This window comes from Mustela nigripes, chromosome 7 (genome assembly GCF_022355385.1).
Source record: "Mustela nigripes isolate SB6536 chromosome 7, MUSNIG.SB6536, whole genome shotgun sequence".
Classification (NCBI taxonomy): Eukaryota; Metazoa; Chordata; class Mammalia; order Carnivora; family Mustelidae; genus Mustela; species Mustela nigripes.
Window position 1 is genome coordinate 96,320,884 of NC_081563.1, and position 19,004 is coordinate 96,339,887.

The 19,004-nt window shown below is 41.0% G+C and overlaps 1 protein-coding gene across 1 annotated transcript; it reads right to left on the reverse strand.

The window, feature by feature from the left end:
• Window positions 1-2,089: 2,089 nt before the first annotated feature.
• NAA20 (N-alpha-acetyltransferase 20, NatB catalytic subunit) lies at window positions 2,090-16,631 on the reverse strand. Its single transcript, XM_059406452.1, has 6 exons — window positions 16,487-16,631; window positions 12,208-12,232; window positions 9,414-9,504; window positions 8,645-8,780; window positions 3,041-3,186; window positions 2,090-2,607 (listed from the first exon to the last, which is right to left on the reverse strand). The coding sequence occupies exons 1-6, from the start codon at window positions 16,537-16,539 to the stop codon at window positions 2,522-2,524; spliced, it is 537 nt and encodes a 178-aa protein (XP_059262435.1). The 5' UTR covers window positions 16,540-16,631; the 3' UTR covers window positions 2,090-2,521.
• Between the last annotated feature and the right edge of the window lie 2,373 nt (window positions 16,632-19,004).

A 19,004-nucleotide genomic window follows, 5' to 3' on the forward strand; every position in this document is an offset into this window, starting at 1 on the left:
CTGCACCTTTCAAAGTGTTTTTCGAGAAGTATTCAAGTTACATTCTACAGTAACTTTTTAAGTGTTCTTTTCATCTTTGTCTTTTTCGTAGATACTTAGTGTACTCACCTGAAACTTCTGAATTCTTCACATCTTCAGTCACAGGCTCAAGTTCCATTCCCAGCTGCCACTTCGTTATCTGTAACTTAATCTTTCAGTGCTTCATTCATACGGGCTTCTGCCAACTCATTTTGAGGATTACATTAGAAATCGAATATATCTGGCACATTGTGACTGCTCAGTATAATGTTCATCCCCAGCTACTTTCCTAAACAAATTCAATCTTTGTAGAATTGAATGTGCTTGGATTAATTTAACTTCTAAATATAGTAGCCATCTGCTTTTGAAAACACTAGTTGGGAAATAATTTACAGTTACTGTATTTCTAAACAAGGTGTTTTTGTTACCAGGATGTTTTAGTCAAATTTCAGTTATGCTGTAATCAGTTTCCCCAAGTGGTTGAACTCTATAATGGCTTCAAGAATAGTAATACATGTGCTGTGAATAACATTGCCCCCTGCTGCAGTAAGTTTGGGAAACCCCAGATAAAGAGTTGAGCCTTGCTAATCAAATCTCTTTACAGTTCAGCTTCTGAGAGCCTTAGATACATTACTGTACAGGAGGACCCCCGTAGCAATGCTCGAGTGTTTCCCAACCTTACTGGACAAGGGCGTCCTCTCTACCTGGAGTACTGATAAACATCCCCTAGTACGTTACAGCAGAAAGTAGCTACCGTAATCCAGGATACATTTTACACTTGGTTTAGAACATGTGAAAAACCTAAAGGTAACCAACTATAATTCCAAAAAAGAAAACTTTAAGTAGCACAGAGATAACACATTTGTTGACACATTGCTCATATCCTCAAGCAAAAAATATTTGCCTGATTTGTTTTTTTTTCTTGTTTTGTTCACTGCCCAAGCTATTTGACTTGAACTATCCTCTTCAAGAGTATTTTTTCACCTGGAAGGGCAACTAGCAAATACAGTATTTTCAGACTTAATTGCATAAAACTTACTAAATTTACAAATAATATTAAGGAGTTTAAAAAGCAATAAAATAGTAAAAGGGATTTTTAAAAGCTAGTCAGTGTGGTACTAAATTGTGTCTTAAAAGTAAGCTAGTGTTTGAGGGCAGAGGCAGCTAGGACAGCCAGGATCAAAGACATACCTGTGTTCAACATTGGTGCTTCAGGCTCTGCACCAGTGTCACCCCAGCTGCTGGGTATCATATGGGTCTTGACGATGGAGTACTGAGGTCTGTCTGGTTGGCCAAGAGGAATATTTCTGATTTTTTTTAAAAGATTTTATTTATTTATTTGTCAGAGAGAGTGAGCACAGGCAGACAGAGTGGCAGGCAGAGGCAGAGGGAGAAGCAGGCTCCCTGCTGAGCAAGGAGCCCAATGTGGGACTTGATCCCAGGACACTGGGATCATGACCTGAGCAGAAGGCAGCTGCTTAACCAACTGAGCCACCCAGGCGTCCCTCCAATTTTAATACCCCTTGGCTAAGTGCAGAGTCATGGAGTGAGAGGAAAGCAGGACAAAATGCTAATATAAGTGACTATTCAGGGTCTTTCTATAATTTTGTCCTGTTTATGCTGCATAAGAACAAAAATTAATGGTCAGATTCCCAATGTAAACTCCTACCACCATGTTCTGGCTAGTGCCAGCATGCAATGCATGAAAGAAAAGTTTACCCTCTCATGGGAGAACATGAACAATATCTCTCACCCTCAACTCCACAAGAGGTAAGTCCTTTCACAGGCAAAAGCTTTTTAGTAATTGTTTCTGTGGGGTTTTCTTTAGCCACTTTTACTCACTGGATATTTTTACAAGTAAAGAAAACTATACATGAAACTACATGGGTGGCCCATGACCTAGTTTTATGGCCTTTCTTTTGGAATTCGGTTCTTTTTTCCCTTTAAAGAAACCTCAGTGTCTTTTATATTTTCAAAGGCAGGATTTAAGCAAAGTGGTGTGAGATTAGACAAGGAAAAGACCTGGGATTAACAGTATGAAAACAAGTATCACACTTCTAGAACACATTCATAGAGTCTACAGTGCATTTTATTATACATCTTAGATTTATACATTTCATATATGCTTTTAAAGCTTCAATTAATAGTTCGATACAAAATAAAAAAAAAATATATGCAGCAGTGGTTCTCAGGCACGGAATTTAGGAGGAGACTGGAGCAAGTTTTTTCCCTAGCATATAGTGAATATTATGACCCAAAATAGCGGAATGTTTCCGTCTGACCTAGCTGCCTTTTTGATTGAATTTTATTACAGTGAACAGCTTTAGTAGGTATGATATTGCTAATTGGAAACAATGAGACTGAAGTTTATAACCTGTATTATCTTGAAGTCTGTAAGACCTAAATGATTACTTTTCTCCTAATAGAGCTCCAAGATCATCCAATGAAAATAATATTGTCCATAAAATATCTGGAGCATCAGCCTAAGAACCACTGCCCATGGTTATTCAATGTCTTCAGGCCTCACAGGATGAGGTAATGGTATGATAGATTTCTTCTCAGTGTCTCTGGAAAGTGCTTTCCTCATATCTGTTAGGAAGCAAAATTTAATGTAAGTACCCAAATACCAAAATATCTTATGTGGAAGTGTGTATGTAAAGTTCCCATAAGAGGTTTTTCCCCTACCCCACTATTTACTAGGTCCTCAGAAAATGTGTTTGAGACTCCTAGTCACAAACTGAGTTCTATGTACCAGTGTTCTTTTGACAAAATCTTAGTAAAATTAACATGCGTGTATATAACATAATTAAACAACTGACAGTTAATTAACCACTGGTTAATGTAAGTTAACCAGTGGTGGGTTCATGAAGGCAGGTTAAAGGAGATTTAATTATAGCTCAAATTTAAAAACTTAAGTCCAACAAATATGGTTCTTTTCAACTTATTAAAATGACTAGTGTATAGAATAAATGTAAATGTTTTGGCTTTTGGGGGGGCGGTACTGCCACAGAAGGGAGCTCACCATAGGCATCCTCATCGGGCTCCCCGTTGCTGGCCGAGTAGTACTCTATGACCGTCCTGTACACGCTGTAGCCCAGTTGCTTATACATGTTGACTGCAACTTGGTTAGACACTCTTACAAAGAGATCGACGAAAAATCCACCCTTTCTTTAAATCAGAAAAAAAGGGGGGAAATGTTAAAATGTGGGAAATTCTAGAAAATACTTACATGTTTTGAAACACTTGTTTTTAGTTGGCTTTGATTAATATTTAAAGAATGGAAATAATAGGACTTTGCAGCTGATTACCTTGTATCCATTTTTATTTCTGACGATTTGTCAATTATTTTGACGTACAAAGAAATACTTTCTGTTAGCATACTAACATTTAAAAACCTGTTATTTTCTTTAAAAGATAAACTGCTAGAACATTTTTTAAAATCATAATTCGGTCTTTAATTACTGTATATTTTACATCACAGTAAATGACATGCTTATTTTCAACTAGTAATACAATTATTTTTACCCGTATGTGCAAACTAAAGATTTGAGCAATAACAAGCCCGTGTGGCCATGGCCCACACGTAACGACCGGACGTGAACTGCCTGACAGTGGCATCCCTAAAGCCATCAGTTCTCTCTGGGCAGTGACAGCCATCCCCCTTACCCAGAGGTCTCCAAGTTCCAACCCACTCTCATTAGCTCCTCGGGTTTTGCCGTAGATTCACCACCTAGTACAGTGTTTCCTATTGATGAATTTTACATAAATATTATTGTACTTTGCATATCCTCTGGTGATTTGCCCCTCTCAGTAAAGTGCAAGTCAGCCTGGTGTAGCTGGATTTTGTTCATTTTCCCTCTTTTTAGCGCCCCCTTATATGGGTGAATACACTACAAGTCGTCCATAGCCCCACAGATAAACATTTTGGGTTATGATTATAAACTGTGCTGCTACAAATATTTTTATTGTATGTCTCATGGTACAGTATCTAAGGTCTACAACTAAGAGTGTGATCACTGGCTCATAGGGGCATCTTCACCTTTTTTAGGTAGTACCCACTTCCCAGCGGAGGGTGAGACTCCATTCCCATAGTGACAAGGCTCGGTGCATTTTTATTTTTGAAAATGTCCTAAGTATCTCAGGGTAATTTTAATTGGCATTTCTCATTACTAATGGGGCTAAATACATTTTGTAGGTCACTTAGATTTCTCATTTTTTCAGTCCTTATTGGTCTTCACAATTTTTCCCCCCAGCTGTGGTCCTCTGTGTATTCTGGGTAGTTGACATTGCATAAAGGATTGTTGCCAATCTTTTCCCAGTTTGTGGCTTGACTTGTTATTATCCTCATGTAACTTTTGATGAACAGAAACTTCACTGAAGTTGCATATGAGCCTCTCCTTTACAATCAGACTTTTTATGGCTTTATTTAAGAAGCTCTTTTCGACCCTGAGGTCATGGATACGCTCTCCTGTATTACTTAAAAGGGCTTTTGAGTTTCGTTTTTCCACATGTAGGTTTTTAATAAATCTGGAATTGATTTGTGTATGGTAAGGCAGTAATCTGGGCAATGTTTTCCCCATGCAGTTATCCAGTCGTGCCACCGTCCTTACTGAGGACTGTATCCCTCCACTGCTGCTCTGCAGTTGCTTCCTCTGAGTTCTGTCAGAATTCACATATCCCTGAGTTATGTCAGGATTCGTGTGTCCCTGCGTCTGTTCCTCTGGTCTTGACAAGTACTCCAGCACTGACACAGAGCTCACTCATTATAGCTTGATATTTGGAGGGGCAAACCTTCCCACCTTGTTGTTCAAATGATCTTGTCTCTTTCCATTCCCCTGTAAACTTCAGAATCAATTGAACAAGTTTCACAAAAAAAGACTGGAGATGTGGGTTGCAGTTAGTTTGGCTCCATGGATCTAACACCAGTTTAGCCCTCCCTGCCACTGACATAGTTCTCTCTCCACTAAGAGAGGTCATCTTTTCTGTTTCTCAGGGAAGTGTTAGAAACTTCAGAGAAGTCTTGCATAGCTCTTGTTAGATTTTTCTCAAAGGCCTTAATTTGTTCTGATGCCACTGTAACTGGCATCTTTTCTTAAATTTTACTTTTTGTGTATAAATGAAATTGATTTTTATACTGACTGTCCAACAACTCTGCTTAGCTTTTATTCTAAACATTTGTTTGTAGCTTCTTGTGGTTTTGTTTGTACAGTCTTGTACGCACAAAATAAGAGCTTTGTTTCTTCTCAATCCTTGTATCTTTTATTTTTCTTGCTGTACTATGCTGTCTAGGATTTCCAGTTAATTACTGAAGATGGGCTGACTGTAGGCATTCTTCCTTGTCTCAGCCCTTTCCTCAAAGGGAAAGCATTCACTGCATCACTGCTAATATTTACTATAGATTTTTGGTAAATATTCTTTTTTTAGGTTAAGGAAGTTCTCCCCCTTCTATTTCCTACATTGTTAACCATTTTTAATCAATAGGATTTTATCAAAGCATTTTCTGCACTTACTAACAATTGTTCTCCTTTAATTTATTAATAGGTTGGAATACATTTACAGGTTTTCTCATGTTAAAACCACCTTCCTTCCCCTGAATATCATTCTTTTTATTAACTGCTGAGTCCAATTTTGCTAAGATTTTTCTGGGACTTTTGCATCTTTAAAGACTGCATATTTTCTTTAAATTTCCATTCCTCATAGATCTTGTTGGGCTTTCTTATGTATTACTCTAGCCTTTAGTTTGTGTAAAAGTAAACTTCCAATCTTTACACTTCTTAAAATAGTCGGTAAAATTTTGCCAGTCATAGCTTTCTGGAAAGATTTTTAGCTACTGATGGTGATCTGTTGAGGAAGGGGGTCCTGCCTACAACCTATTTTTGTACTGCTCTCCCGCTAAGCACAGTTTTTAAAACTTTGAAGGGTTGTTTAATATACACACATACACGTGCACTAGATTAGCTGGCCTGTAAAGCTTAAGTATCTGGCCTAGGAAAAGTAATCACCCCTATTCTGTGCCCTTAATCAATTTGTCTAATTGTTCTACAGTTTGAAAAAGGATGTTCAAATCTCTCATTATGATAAAGTTTACTTATTTCTCCTTGTACTTTTATCAATTTTTGCATTTTTACTTTGAATTTATGTCACTGTATACATAAAACTTACAATTATTACATCTTCCTGATGCATTAAATCTTTTCACATGTAAGCAGTGACCCTTTTTTTACTCTGAAAAATTACTGAACTATTATGTGACTCTTGTTAATAAGTATACCAGCTGTCTTTTGGTTAGAATTTGCATGATAATTTTAAAAATTTCTTTCAATCTTTAATCTTTACATATATTTCCTGTAAATACAGTTCTGACGGTCTTTTACTGTTGTAAGAACACTTTAATGTGAGGTTTTTCTCTTTTAATAAATTTTAAATGTATGTTATTCTTTTACTACAGGTAAATTGTACAGCAGACTATAGGGGTTATTCATTCTAATTGGACTTTATGCCTGCTGATTAGTAACTTCCACTCCCCTCTTCCTTAGTCTTTGGCTACCACCATTCCACTCTCTGATTCTCCAAATTTACCTGTTGTGGATATCTCATATAAGTGGAATCACACATCATTTGTCTTTGTGTGGCTGGCTTCAGTTTACCGTAATGGCTTCAGGTCTTTGTCTTTTAACTGGAGTAATTAGTCCATTAATCTTTAGTGCTGTATTTACAGATTATATTTGGATTCATAGCTAACATCTCTTTTCAGGCTTCTTATGTGTTTTACCACTTTAATTTCCTTTTTCCACTTTAATTTCCTTGTTTTTAATGTGTATAATTAAAAATACATGTATGTATGTACGTAGGTATACACAAACACACACACACACACTAAGCTTAGCAACTGTTCCAAAATAACAAAGATTTAGAAAATGGAAAATATAGGAGCGTAGTTGTTTTCTATTCTGAGACTCTGTCCCATAAGTACATAAAATCGTATGTGTAGGGTGATAGCTCATTAGAACCTATTTCTTAACTCCCTGTCTACTATATAATAATGCCAAATACTTTTTTCAAAAAGATAACAAATGCCATTAACAAATATGTATAAACTAAAATTTTTCAAGTATAAACTAAAATTTTTCAAGTATAAACTAAAATTTTTCAAGTACTAGAACTGATTTATTTTTCAGTTAATACTATTTTCTCTCTTCCTGAATAAGCTCAAGTTCCTTTTAACCCCAACTTGGCCCAGAGCATTTTCAGCTTGGTTAGCTACTTCTTTAAAACTTGCGTTTTTAGGGCGCCTGGGTGGCTCAGTGGGTTAAGCTGCTGCCTTCGGCTCAGGTCATGATCTCAGGGTCTGGGATCGAGTCCCGCATCGGGCTCTCTGTTCAGCAGAGAGCCTGCTTCCCTCTCTCTCTCTCTCTCTCTCTCTGCCTGCCTCTCTGCCTACTTGTGATCTCTGTCAAATAAATAAATAAAATCTTAAAAAAAAAAACAACTTGCATTTTTAAATCCATTAAGTGTAAAACCTCAAGAGCCCTTCTCAGCAAATATTCCCTTTTATATACTTCTAGGCATTTAAAAGTAGAGGAAAAAAATAAGTGGCAGTTTGACAACTGATTAAACTTAAACACACATCTCTTACCGCTTTTAGAATGAGAGCTGGCAGGAGTCTTTTAATTATATTATCTCATATAATGAGGGTGTTTGACCTACACAATAGGTCTTTATTAAAAAAAAGCCCTAAATCCAGCAGGTTTTTTTTTTAGTGTGTACCCAGAGTGCTCCAAAGTGGCTCAAACTCTTAGAGGTGCTATAGGATACTTCAGATGTTTGGGGGGAAACACAGATAAACCTTACACGTCAGACAATGGCAAACTACTAGTTTGATATAATCACAAATGCAGCATTACATGGCGTTAAGCTTCTTCTAACGACAAAGGTCATCAAAGGTTTTATGAAGCCAGGTTTTGGCAGTTCCTGTGACTAAAAAAAAAAACAACCCAGTACTACAAGAAAATCAGTATGAAATAAGAATACAGGTGGTTGTGTCAAATCTGTTTCTAAGATTAAGAAGTCATGAAATGCCCAAAAGTCACACATTTCATTAGGTAGCCACAGTTATTTAACAATGAAATATTTTTTCTCTCAATTTGTTTATTTTTTCCAAACAGCTACTAGTTTGTTAGGCCATAAGTATTTACTAAGCAGTTGGGACATAACTGGTTAAGTCTAAACTGAGGGATTTCTTTTTTTTTTATTGGCCATAGGGGCACTATGAAAAAAAATCACTGAGATGCAAAGGGTGATGTTGACAGAGAATTTGGGAACATCTGCAACAGTGTCAAGAACACCAAAACAAAACAAAACAAAAAAACCTTAAGGGCTAGATTGCATCTATTACTCAGCATATAAGCCCATGGCAGGTCACTTACTTTGCCTGAATTTTCCTCAATGGCAAAATAGGGACAATGCTACTACTCTGAATATGTGAATACACAACTACTGATGAAAATGAAAATCCTGCAAACTGAAGCACAATATTCAGCCTGAACAGAAAAAAAACTTAGAAATTTTCACCGTGATAAAAACCAAATAGGGTTCATAAATTATTACTTGAAAAGCAGGATCTCACCTTTCTGAAATCTCCTCTAATAACTCCATAAGTTTAGCAGCCAAACCAAGGCGTCGAAATTCTGGGGCGACAGAGAGAGCAGTGACGTGCCCGTGCCATTCTTCCCTAGCTACTGAGCCTTCTGCTTTACCCATGACTGCCAATAAAAGATTGCACTCAGTAATTAAACACATGGATTTATACATGAATATAGAATGACTGTTGGTACATTTTTATTATAAAGGACACTAATGACGAAGTTTTAATTATTAAGTAACACATAGTCTTCTAGCTAATGGTTATTAGTGCTCTTATTTGACTCTCACTTAGAGAAAGGTTTTTTTTTTTTTTAAAGGAATGATACACTAAAAACACAACTAATTCTGAACACAATCAGAATATCTATTTTTTTTAAAATATCTACATTTCATGTAGGTATGTATGTGTACACAAAACTTAAGAGTCCACAGCTCAAATTTTTGTTAGTAATGCCACTAATTCAATGAAAATGCTCTAATTCCTGTGTTATATACCCAAAAAACCATGCAGAAATAATAAGCATAGAATGAAAGATCCATGAAGCCTGAGACCTTGTCTGTCTGTGTCTCCTGGGGCCTAGAGCACAATGCCTAAAATATAGAAAGCATGGGTGAGCTGTCAGTGGTTAAAGGAAATAAAATTCTAGGCAGCATGATTATATTTCCACTTCTGCAATCAATCTAAAACAGTTGAAACCTACATTAAAATCTCAACTGCCTACTCAGAAAAGTTCTAGTGGTATTATACTTACTATAACCCATTAACTCTCCACCAGGTGCCTCTGCAACAATGAAGTACTCTGGCCAGTGGGCGAGGTACTGTAAGTAAAAAGGAATCCCATACTAGAGTCTCGTTAAGGAGTGTGGAAGGTAATGGACAGTACAAAGTTCTTCATAAAAGAAACATTGTGAAGAAAGGTTCCTTTGAAAATATATTGTTACTTTATCCCCAGCTCAATATATGTGTGATCTGTATATTCATGTCAGTACATTATTTAGGTTAGCACTAATAATTTATAACAAAATTGCTTGAATATATAAGTTCAAAAATAGGAGTGGAGACAACACCATCTAACAGCAGAAAACCAGGAGTCTGAAGTTCTATTATCTGTGTCCATACTGATCACATTGTATCTAAATCTCCGCACAGCACCTACCAGCACTGGATATTGTTCACTCTCTCCCTCCCTTTTGGATATGAATGTCATGTTCACTCTATCCCTGGTGCTGAGCACAAAGTAGATGCTCAATGCTTTTGTTTTTCCATAACTGCACTAGAAAATTAATGATTAGTTCCTACTTCAGCTGTGTGGCTGTGAAAATAACTAAAATAACTTTAGTATTTCCAGAGTCATCAATTACCTAGTGTTTCCCCTCTACTGATTCAAATTCTCCCGTTCTGGTACTACAAATCAATGCTGACTTAAGAGTAAAAGCCTGAATAATTTGCTCATTATGACACTCTTCAACCCTGGCATCCTTACTGACATATGCTCATTCTAATATCTTCTTAGTGTAAGCTCGCTGATACAATTCTGTGAGGGGCCACCACCAATCACACAACTCTTTTCTTTTTTTTATTTCTGTAAAATTTGCTCAGTCATAAGTTCTTCAGATTCTCCTCTGAACGACAGCCACTACTTCGAGCACTCTTCAAACATAACCCATAACACGGCACGCTAGCCAGTCTTCTTGCTGGTCAGCCACCGACACACACCACTACCGCCTCTCAACCAGTGTCAGGAGGCCGGGTATCGGCTCAGCAACCATTAATACCTGGCAGGTTACTTGCACACACGGCCTCACCTGGATTATGGGATTTTTACTGTAAATCTGAAGTGTCACTAGACACACACCATGTAAGCTGATTTGCATCCTAATACTTCACCTTATTTACAGTGAAAATTTTTTGTGTTATTCAAAAATCTTTTTAACATGGAGGTCTCTAAAAAGTCGTAATTTTTTGAAATACAAAATGAAAATTTCAGTGATTTTTCTGCTCTTTCACTCAGCTTTGTTTCTGATTTGTAGCCATGTTATCTAAACGTATAGTTAATTTTTAATAATGTATAGTATACTCCATCGGGTGATCAATTTAAATCACCTATCTGCTGACAAGGGACATGTTATTTTCAGTGTCTTGAAAATCTTTTTAAATTCCTCACGAATACAGTATATTTTTTCTAACCATTTCCTTGTTTGTGAATGCTATTCCAAATTTTTAATATCCTAACTAATAAAAATGTTGGTAATGACATAACTCCGGGGTTAACATTTCCTGTAACAGGACAGTAAATACTCAAGGCTGGGTGGACCATATGCTCTCTGATGCAACTACTCTGTGAAAGCCATGGACAAACCTACAGATAATATGTAAATTTTTCAGCATGGTTGTGTCTTATTAGACACAATACAGTTTTGTAAACTGTATTTACAAAAATAAAAATAGGCAATGGACCAAATTTGGCCCATGCCTTAGTTTGCCAAGTCCTCACCTGTTATTTTTAGCTCCTGGGAAGTGGAATTACTTAATATGTACTACACTGCCAAAGTGCCTTCCAGAAACTCTCACAGTTTATACTGTCACTAGCAATTTATGAGAATGTTCCTCTTACCCTCATCAGCATGAGTTTAATCATTTTTTAATCCCTGATATTGTGATAGGTAAAGCACAGCATATCATTTTGGTTTTAATCCACATATCTTTTGACTGGTGAGACTGAACCCTTAATATATGTCATTAGCTTCTTTGCCCTCTTTTGTTAAATTATCAGTTAATATTACCCTCCTACTCTGCAGTGGACATGGAGTAGAAGCTAGAAAGCCACTGCGAATGTGAGGTTGTCTCTTAGTGGAACATAACCCACAGCACCCTAACTTCACACATCTTTGCCCACTTTCATTGGGGGACATCATAGATATGGCTAATTATTACCCCCAAATCCTATCTTAGTAATAAGCCCAAATGGGAAGCTGGGCTCATTCCTGTTCTAGCTCAGTGAGTGTGGCAGGAGGCAGCTCCTGGTCAGTGGGATACAGAAGCCTGTATGGTACTTCCTAAAGGTACTCCTGAAAGGGAAGGTCACTCTCACCTTCCCCTCTGTTGATCCTCCTGCCAGGAACATGGACGTGATGCCCGAGAAAGCCAAGGCCACCCTGGGAGTGAGATGGTGGTTACAGTGCACAGCCTGGCCGCCAATGACTTCATGAAACCACCACAGACTGCTCATCACCACCAGGCTTCGTTCAGAGAGTAATAACCCATCCTGAAGCCACTGCTTTCAGTTGTATGGAGCCATACTTACCACCAAGGGGAGCTGCACTGCTTTAGTTATGAGGTCATTTTGTTAGCAGCTTGCCAGGCAGATTTAAGACAACTCAGTCCCAGTTTGTTTGTTTTTTTAAATTGCTTTCAATGTTGCTTATGTTTCCTGGCCTGCAAGTTTTAACGTTTTTCGGTACTCAAGTCATTTTTTCTTTTGTTTCTCCATGTTCCTTACTCTTAGCCTTCATTTAACTTTTTTTTTTTTTTTTTTTAAAGGATACAGTTTCTGTAAGTGGATCCAAGTTACTAAAAGAAAGAAAAGAAATGTCAGTAGTAAGCAGTGTTGACAAAACCAGTTTAAATAAGCCACTGAAAGTAAAAACATGCACCAGAAAAACAAAACACGCTAAATCCACAACTTTAAAACCAACTTTAGGGCTAAGGAAGATACCGAAGGCCAAACTAAGCCACACAGCCACTATAAAGATATCTATAAATTTTTATTTAACGGTTTCTTCCTTACAAGTGACTTTATAGTTCATATACCTGCGTCAAAACCTTCCATTTTTCTAAATGGCAGTAAATCATCAATGGAACTGGAGCCCAACCAGGCATGAAAGTCACAGAAAGTAGAACCAGCTCCCGGCAGCATCTGACAGCAGTCCCTCCCGTCTGTCTCTGGGCCTTCAGCTGCTCAGTGTGGGCCTTCTCACCCATCAGTTTCCATCCACTCTTCTACATTCTTACCTCCTCTTCCCCACCATCCCATCCCTTAACTTTTGGAGGAAGACTCCCGGATCTGGCTCTGGTGCTACCCAGCACCTGTCCCACCTGATCACAACACTCCTGAGTCAACAGTTCTTAAAACACACCTCTGCAGCTGGCTGCAAAGAGCTCTGCCCTCACTTTCCTATTCAATTAATGGAACCACTATTTTGCCAGGCTCAAAACCAGCCACCCATAACTTCCTCTTGTATACCTAGCCAGATTCTTCCTTGGGACCCTTATCAAGGCACTTCTCCAGGCCAGTAGTTCTCAAAACTTTTGGTTTCAGAAACTGTTCACACTCAAAATTATTGAGGACCCCCAAAGAACTTGTTTAAGTGGGTTATATCTACTGATAATGACATTTTCTAAAACATTTTAAAATAAATCAATTACATGTTAATAACTTTTTTTAAAACCAAAAGTGACTACTTTCAGGAATACAATTTAGCAACAAAAAAGGCTTTGTTTTAACAATTTACAAATCTTTTTTTTTTTTTTTTTTTTTTAAAGATTTTATTTATTTATTTGACAGACAGAGATCACAAGTAGGCAGAGAGGCAGGCAGAGAGAGAGAGGAGGAAGCAGGCTCCCTGCTGAGCAGAGAGCCTGACGCGGGACTCGATCCCAGGACCTTGAGATCATGACCTGAGCCGAAGGCAGCGGCTTAACCCACTGAGCCACCCAGGCGCCCCGTAACAATTTACAAATCTTTGTTAATGTCTGGCTTAAGACAGCTTGGGGGTGCCTGTGTGGCTCAATGGGGTAAGCCTCTGCCTTCAGCTTGAGTCACGGTCTCGGGGTCCTGCTTGAGTCACGGTCTCGGGGTCCTGGGATTGAGCCCCACATGCTGAGCAGGGAGCCTGCTTCCCCCTTTCCGCCTACTTGTGATCTCTCTCTGTGATCTCTCGGTCAAATAAATAAGTAAAATCTTTAAAAAAAAAAAAAAAGGCAGCTGGATTCTTACATCTGTGTCTGTTATGCTTGGTATTGCAAGCCACACAGCTGAAAACTCCACTGTGCACTTGTGAGAGAATGAAGAAGGCAAAAAAACCCATCTTGGTGCTTTCCTGAAAATCACTCTGACCTTGCAAAAAGGGAAGAGCGTCAGCCACACCTGGAGAATCACTGTTCCCGTGTGGGAATACAGTCTCCCACACTCCTCAACGACTGCTTTATAGCCTTGCCTCAACCATCCAAAACAGGCCACCTCCTTCTCATTATCAGCTGCTTCCTATTTCACAACAGAAAATACACAATAGGAAGAAGCCTTCACCAAGGTCCCACCATGGCACCCACACACCTACAGCATCTGCAGCCCCCTCTACTCGCTCTCCTGTAACCATGCCTGGAGTGCTGGTGGGCAGATCTGCCCCCTTCCACTACCCAGACCCCCGTTCCCAAAAGTCTCCCCTCCTGGAATAAAAGTACAGACATGCTGCACACTGGGCCATCAGCAGCTCCTGACATGGCTCCCCACTCCCACCACCTGAAATGCTCTCCTCACAGAGCTTCCAAGACCCACCATCAGCTTCTCCTCCCAACTCAAAGGGACACTAGCTCTCCTACAACACCTGGAGCCTCTTTTTTCCTATCCACACTCACTCCACCACTGATGTCACCTAGCATCCTGGTTTTAATACCATCTACATAGTGTGGGTCCCCCAAATTGCTATCGTTAGCCTAGACACTTACCTGATTTCTGCACCTGGGAAGCTCAAAGCACTTAGTGGAGAAGCCCAACTCGTAGGAGGTCCTCTCTAAGATCCAGCCCTGTTCCCACTTTCTCACTCTGCTCTATACACATCAGCTGCCCCCCCCCCCCCGTCAGAAACAGGTACCTGTGCCCTAACTATTCTCTCTGCCTTGAAGTTCTCCTGCTCCCAATATCCATAGGACTCAACTCCTCACCTCCCTTTCAGTTAAAACAAGGCTTTGCGGGAGCCTGGATGGCTCACTTGGTTAAGCGTCCAACTCTTGATTTTGGCTCAGGTCGTGCATGATGCTCTGGGGCGCCTGAATGTGTGCACATGCCCTCTTAAAGTACACACACACACACACACACACACACACACACGTTTTGCCAACTACCCAGACTTGCAACACACAGACACACACACACACACACACACACACACACACACACAGGTTTTGCCAACTACTCTTAAAGCATCCAGGCACACTGTCCCTTCCTGGGCTTGCAACTCCCATACCCAAACCTTTGTCATCATTTCTGGCCTGTTGCCAGAAATTTAGATGGCCTAAATGGCTTATCTGCCTGGTATACCTCCTCCAATTTCCTCACCTTCCACATAGCTGTGGTGAAGTGCTCCAGCCCCAGAGCACTGGTCCTTAAAGCGGCCTTAAACAGAATATGCATTTCCAAAGTACTCCCTGATGGTCTGGGACCACTCTTTAAAGAACCACTGTTCCAGGGCCAATATTTTTGGATTAGATTCCTTGCTTCACCCACACCCACCACAGAGCTCTAGCACCTGGGGCAATTCTCTGGCGCTCTCAGTACCTTAGTTTTACTCATACAAAAAATGGGGATAATGAGAGCACCTGCCATAGAGAACTGTGGGGAGTAAATGGATTATTACAGTGCCAGAGCCCAGCAAGCACAGGGGGAGCTCAACACAAGCCACATTAGTTACACTGCTCTGATTGAAAGAGGCCCATTGGAAAATTCTTCCCAACAGTCAAGACTGAAACCTCAACGACAAAGCGAAAGTCCAGTTTCACCAGCTGATCTGATGGCGCAGTTAGAGAAACCCACCACTCCAGTCACACTTGCCTCCCACGTGTCTGGCCGCAAGCTTTCTCGCCTTCACACCTGCTTCCTTCTCCAGAACTTCCTCATCACTGTCAACATTTTATCCACCCTTCAAGGCTCACCCCCTCTTTGCAAGGTTTCTAGCCACCTCCTCTCAAGTGCTTCCCATCCTCCTAACACTTGAATCCGAACCACTTGATCCTCAGTTTTCACACACTGCCCAGCTATCTTTAAAGTGGATTTCGGAGTGGGCGGGTGGATAGATGGATGGATGGACGGACGAACAGATATGTGAGGAAGTCAACATACCAACATGTCAACTGTAAAATCCAGCCGAAATGTCTCTGAGTGTTCAGCGTAAAATTCTGTCGACTTTTTAAACGTTCAGAAACTTATGTAATAAAATGCTTATTTAAGTACCTGCAAGTCACAATCCTGCCTTAACTCGGACTTACAGCACACACAGTGGGCCTCCATCAGCATGTGCCCGCCCCGACTACTTACACCTGCAAGTTGTCCCTGAATGTGCCGCTTCAGCAACGAAACCAACCCGGGCCAAGAAAGAAACGGCGGCCGGTGCCACACTCACAAGGTCTCACTCCGATACAAATGGAACCATCGGCCGCTGGGCTCACCGAACACTTGGCTGTGGACCTCGCAACGACCTCCGGACCTGCCTGGACACTGGCCGCAGGCGGCAGTCCTTGGCTGCCTTCGGGCCGCTCCCCCACCCCCTCGCGCCCGCCCCGGCGCTTCGGGACAGCCGCCGCGACAGGCCGCCCGCGCGCTGCCCCGACTCCGACGAGCACGCAAGGACGCGAGAAAAGTTGCAGCGCCTGGGCCAAGGTCAGCAGGGAGGTCCGCACGTCCGCCCCGGCCCCGGCTCCGGCTCCGGCTCCGGCTCCGACTCCGACCCGGCGGCTCCCAGTGACGCGCCAGGGGCGGCCGGCGCGGGATAGGCCTGCGGGCCCGGGACAGGGGACGAGGCCACCCGCGCCAGCCCCGGGCGCCTCACTCACATGTTGTTGAAGCGGAACAGGTCATCGCACGTGAAGGCCCGGAGCGTAGTCATTGCGCCGCCGCCGCGGAAGAAGGCTTAGGAGACCCCCGCGCCCGCCCTGCCGGAAGTTGTCCTGCGCGCGGTTGCCGCGGGGGCGGGGCGGAGAACCGCTTCCGGGCCACGAGTTGCTCGGCAACCACGACTGCGACAAGGCTCTCTCTGGCGGCGGCGTCTGGAATTGCAGGATCTTTCTTGTAAAGTCACGGGGGTCTTATCGGTCAGAGCCTCAAAAGTCCTCCGTGGGAATTTCTAGTGGAAGTAAATAGGGTGATCTGCTAGAAAGGAGACAGAAAGCTGCCCAGGGGTTAGAAAATTATAGCTGAAAAGCGGGGTTCAGGAACACCTGCGTGGTCCGTAATAAATGAGAAAAATTGTGGACCAGAATGGGAAAATTCATGGTCCAGAGCTGGCCATCCCACTGATCACAGTATGTGATCTCAAATATTCTACTGCCACGTTTACAAACATAAAGAGAAAGGTGAAATGAATTGTAACAGTGTATGTTATTTTACTCCATATATAAAAAAATTATTATTTTACATGTAATCAATTAAAAAAATACTAACAATGTTTTACTTTTTTTGGACTAAGTCTGAAATCTGGTGTGTATTTTACATTTGCAGCATATTTCAATCCAGCAGGTGATCTGTCATCAGAAATACTTGTTCTGCAATTTTTTTTTTTTAAGATTTTATTTATTGTCAGAGAGAGTGAGCACAGGCAGACAGAGTGGCAGGCAGAGGGAGAAGCAGGCTCCCTGCTGAGCAAGGAGCCCAATGTGGGACTCAATCCCAGGACGCTGGGATCATGACCTGAGCTGAAGGCAGCTGCTCAACCATCTGAGCCACCCAGGTGTCCCTTGTTCTGCATTTAGATTTCATCAAATGTATACATAAAATGTATAGTTGAAAAGTAGATTTGCCTCCTCAAATGATTCCAATCATACGAGCTTTCAAATACCTGAAAGGATCATCAGTTTTCACATGTAAACTTAAATTGGTTAAAGGTAAATGAAGTTAAAAATTCCATTCTTCAGTTGCATTAGTCACATTTCTAGCACTCAATAGCCCCATAGGTAGTGGCTTCCCCACCATAGCGGACAGCACAGGTCCAGAGGCTAAGAAATGTGCTGCCTGCTTTTGGAGGTTCTTTCCCCTCACTCCTTTGTTAGGCAAGTACTGAGGTGGTCTTGAGGGACACATTGCAGAGGTCAAACTAACCCACATAACTCTTCAGGAAGAGGTCTGAATTCCAAGGCCCTCACATCTGACTACCTGGGGACCCTCGGACTCTGTAGGGATCTTCAACGGCCCCCCTGCCCAAATATGCAGGTCAGGCATGGAAGGAGACAGCAGAAGGCTGAAGAAATAGGCCTATAAGAAGGATCTCCCAAGGTCCAAGCTCATCACCAGGCATTGTTTCCAAAAATCTCAACAATCTAGCTGAGTGTGAACATGCAGGTAATTGTCCCTGGAGCATGCAACCTCAACCTAGAAATGTACCCTGAGGACAGAATATGACCTCATGAGCTCAGCTATTGCCTGCCAGATGCTTAAAGAGGGCGACATTTTAGAGGCATTTTCCTTTCAGCAAATTTAAGGTGTCAGTTTGAGTGAATGTTAAAGGATAATTTTTAGAAAAGGTAAAATGGTGATTTTCATACAAATATAAAAGCACATGATGAAAATCATAATTCATTAATTAATGAAAGAACCAGTAAGTTGTTACAACTCACTTTCAGGGAGAATTTAAAGTGCAGAAGACAGGGTGTCTGGGTGACTGAGTCGGTCAACCAACGGACTCTTGGTTTTGGCTCAGGTAATGATCTCAGGGTTCTAGGACTGGGCTCCGTGTGCAGTGGGGAGTCTGCTTGAAGATTCTCTCTCCCTCTGCTCCTCCCCCAACTTGTGCACCTGAGCTCTCTCTAATAAATAAATATTTTTTTAAAACTGAAGTGCACAAGGCAATCAGGAATGCTGAAATGTACGCACAAATAGATGTGAAACTGGTTGATATCCACAGAGCAGTAATCTGTTGCATCATCTGGATGTGTACAATGTGTTTCTTTTTCTGTGAACAAGAAACAGTTTCTTTACTACCAGTTTTCTGCTGCTTCCAGAGCTAACCTGGAAGGGTATCCCCAAGAGAAGACCTAGCCATCTCTCTCTCTCCTCTCTCTTTCTTTTTTGGTCCTTTAACACTAAATTAAAATCAAATAGCTCGCTGAGCACCATAGAAATATGGGTACTTAAAGGTTTCCTTTAAAGCCGAAGACTTTGTAAACCTCATTACTCCCTTGTTTTCTGTTTAAAGTTTCTAGGGGGAGAGAGTAGGCCAGCATGATTTTTGTTTTCCCTTTTGTGGGTGACTTAGTTTATGTTGGAGTATCATTTGTCATAACACTTCCAAAAGTAAAACATTCTTAACAGCCCATACATTTCAAACTTAGTGAGTCTCTGAGTGTATCTCCTGGTGAA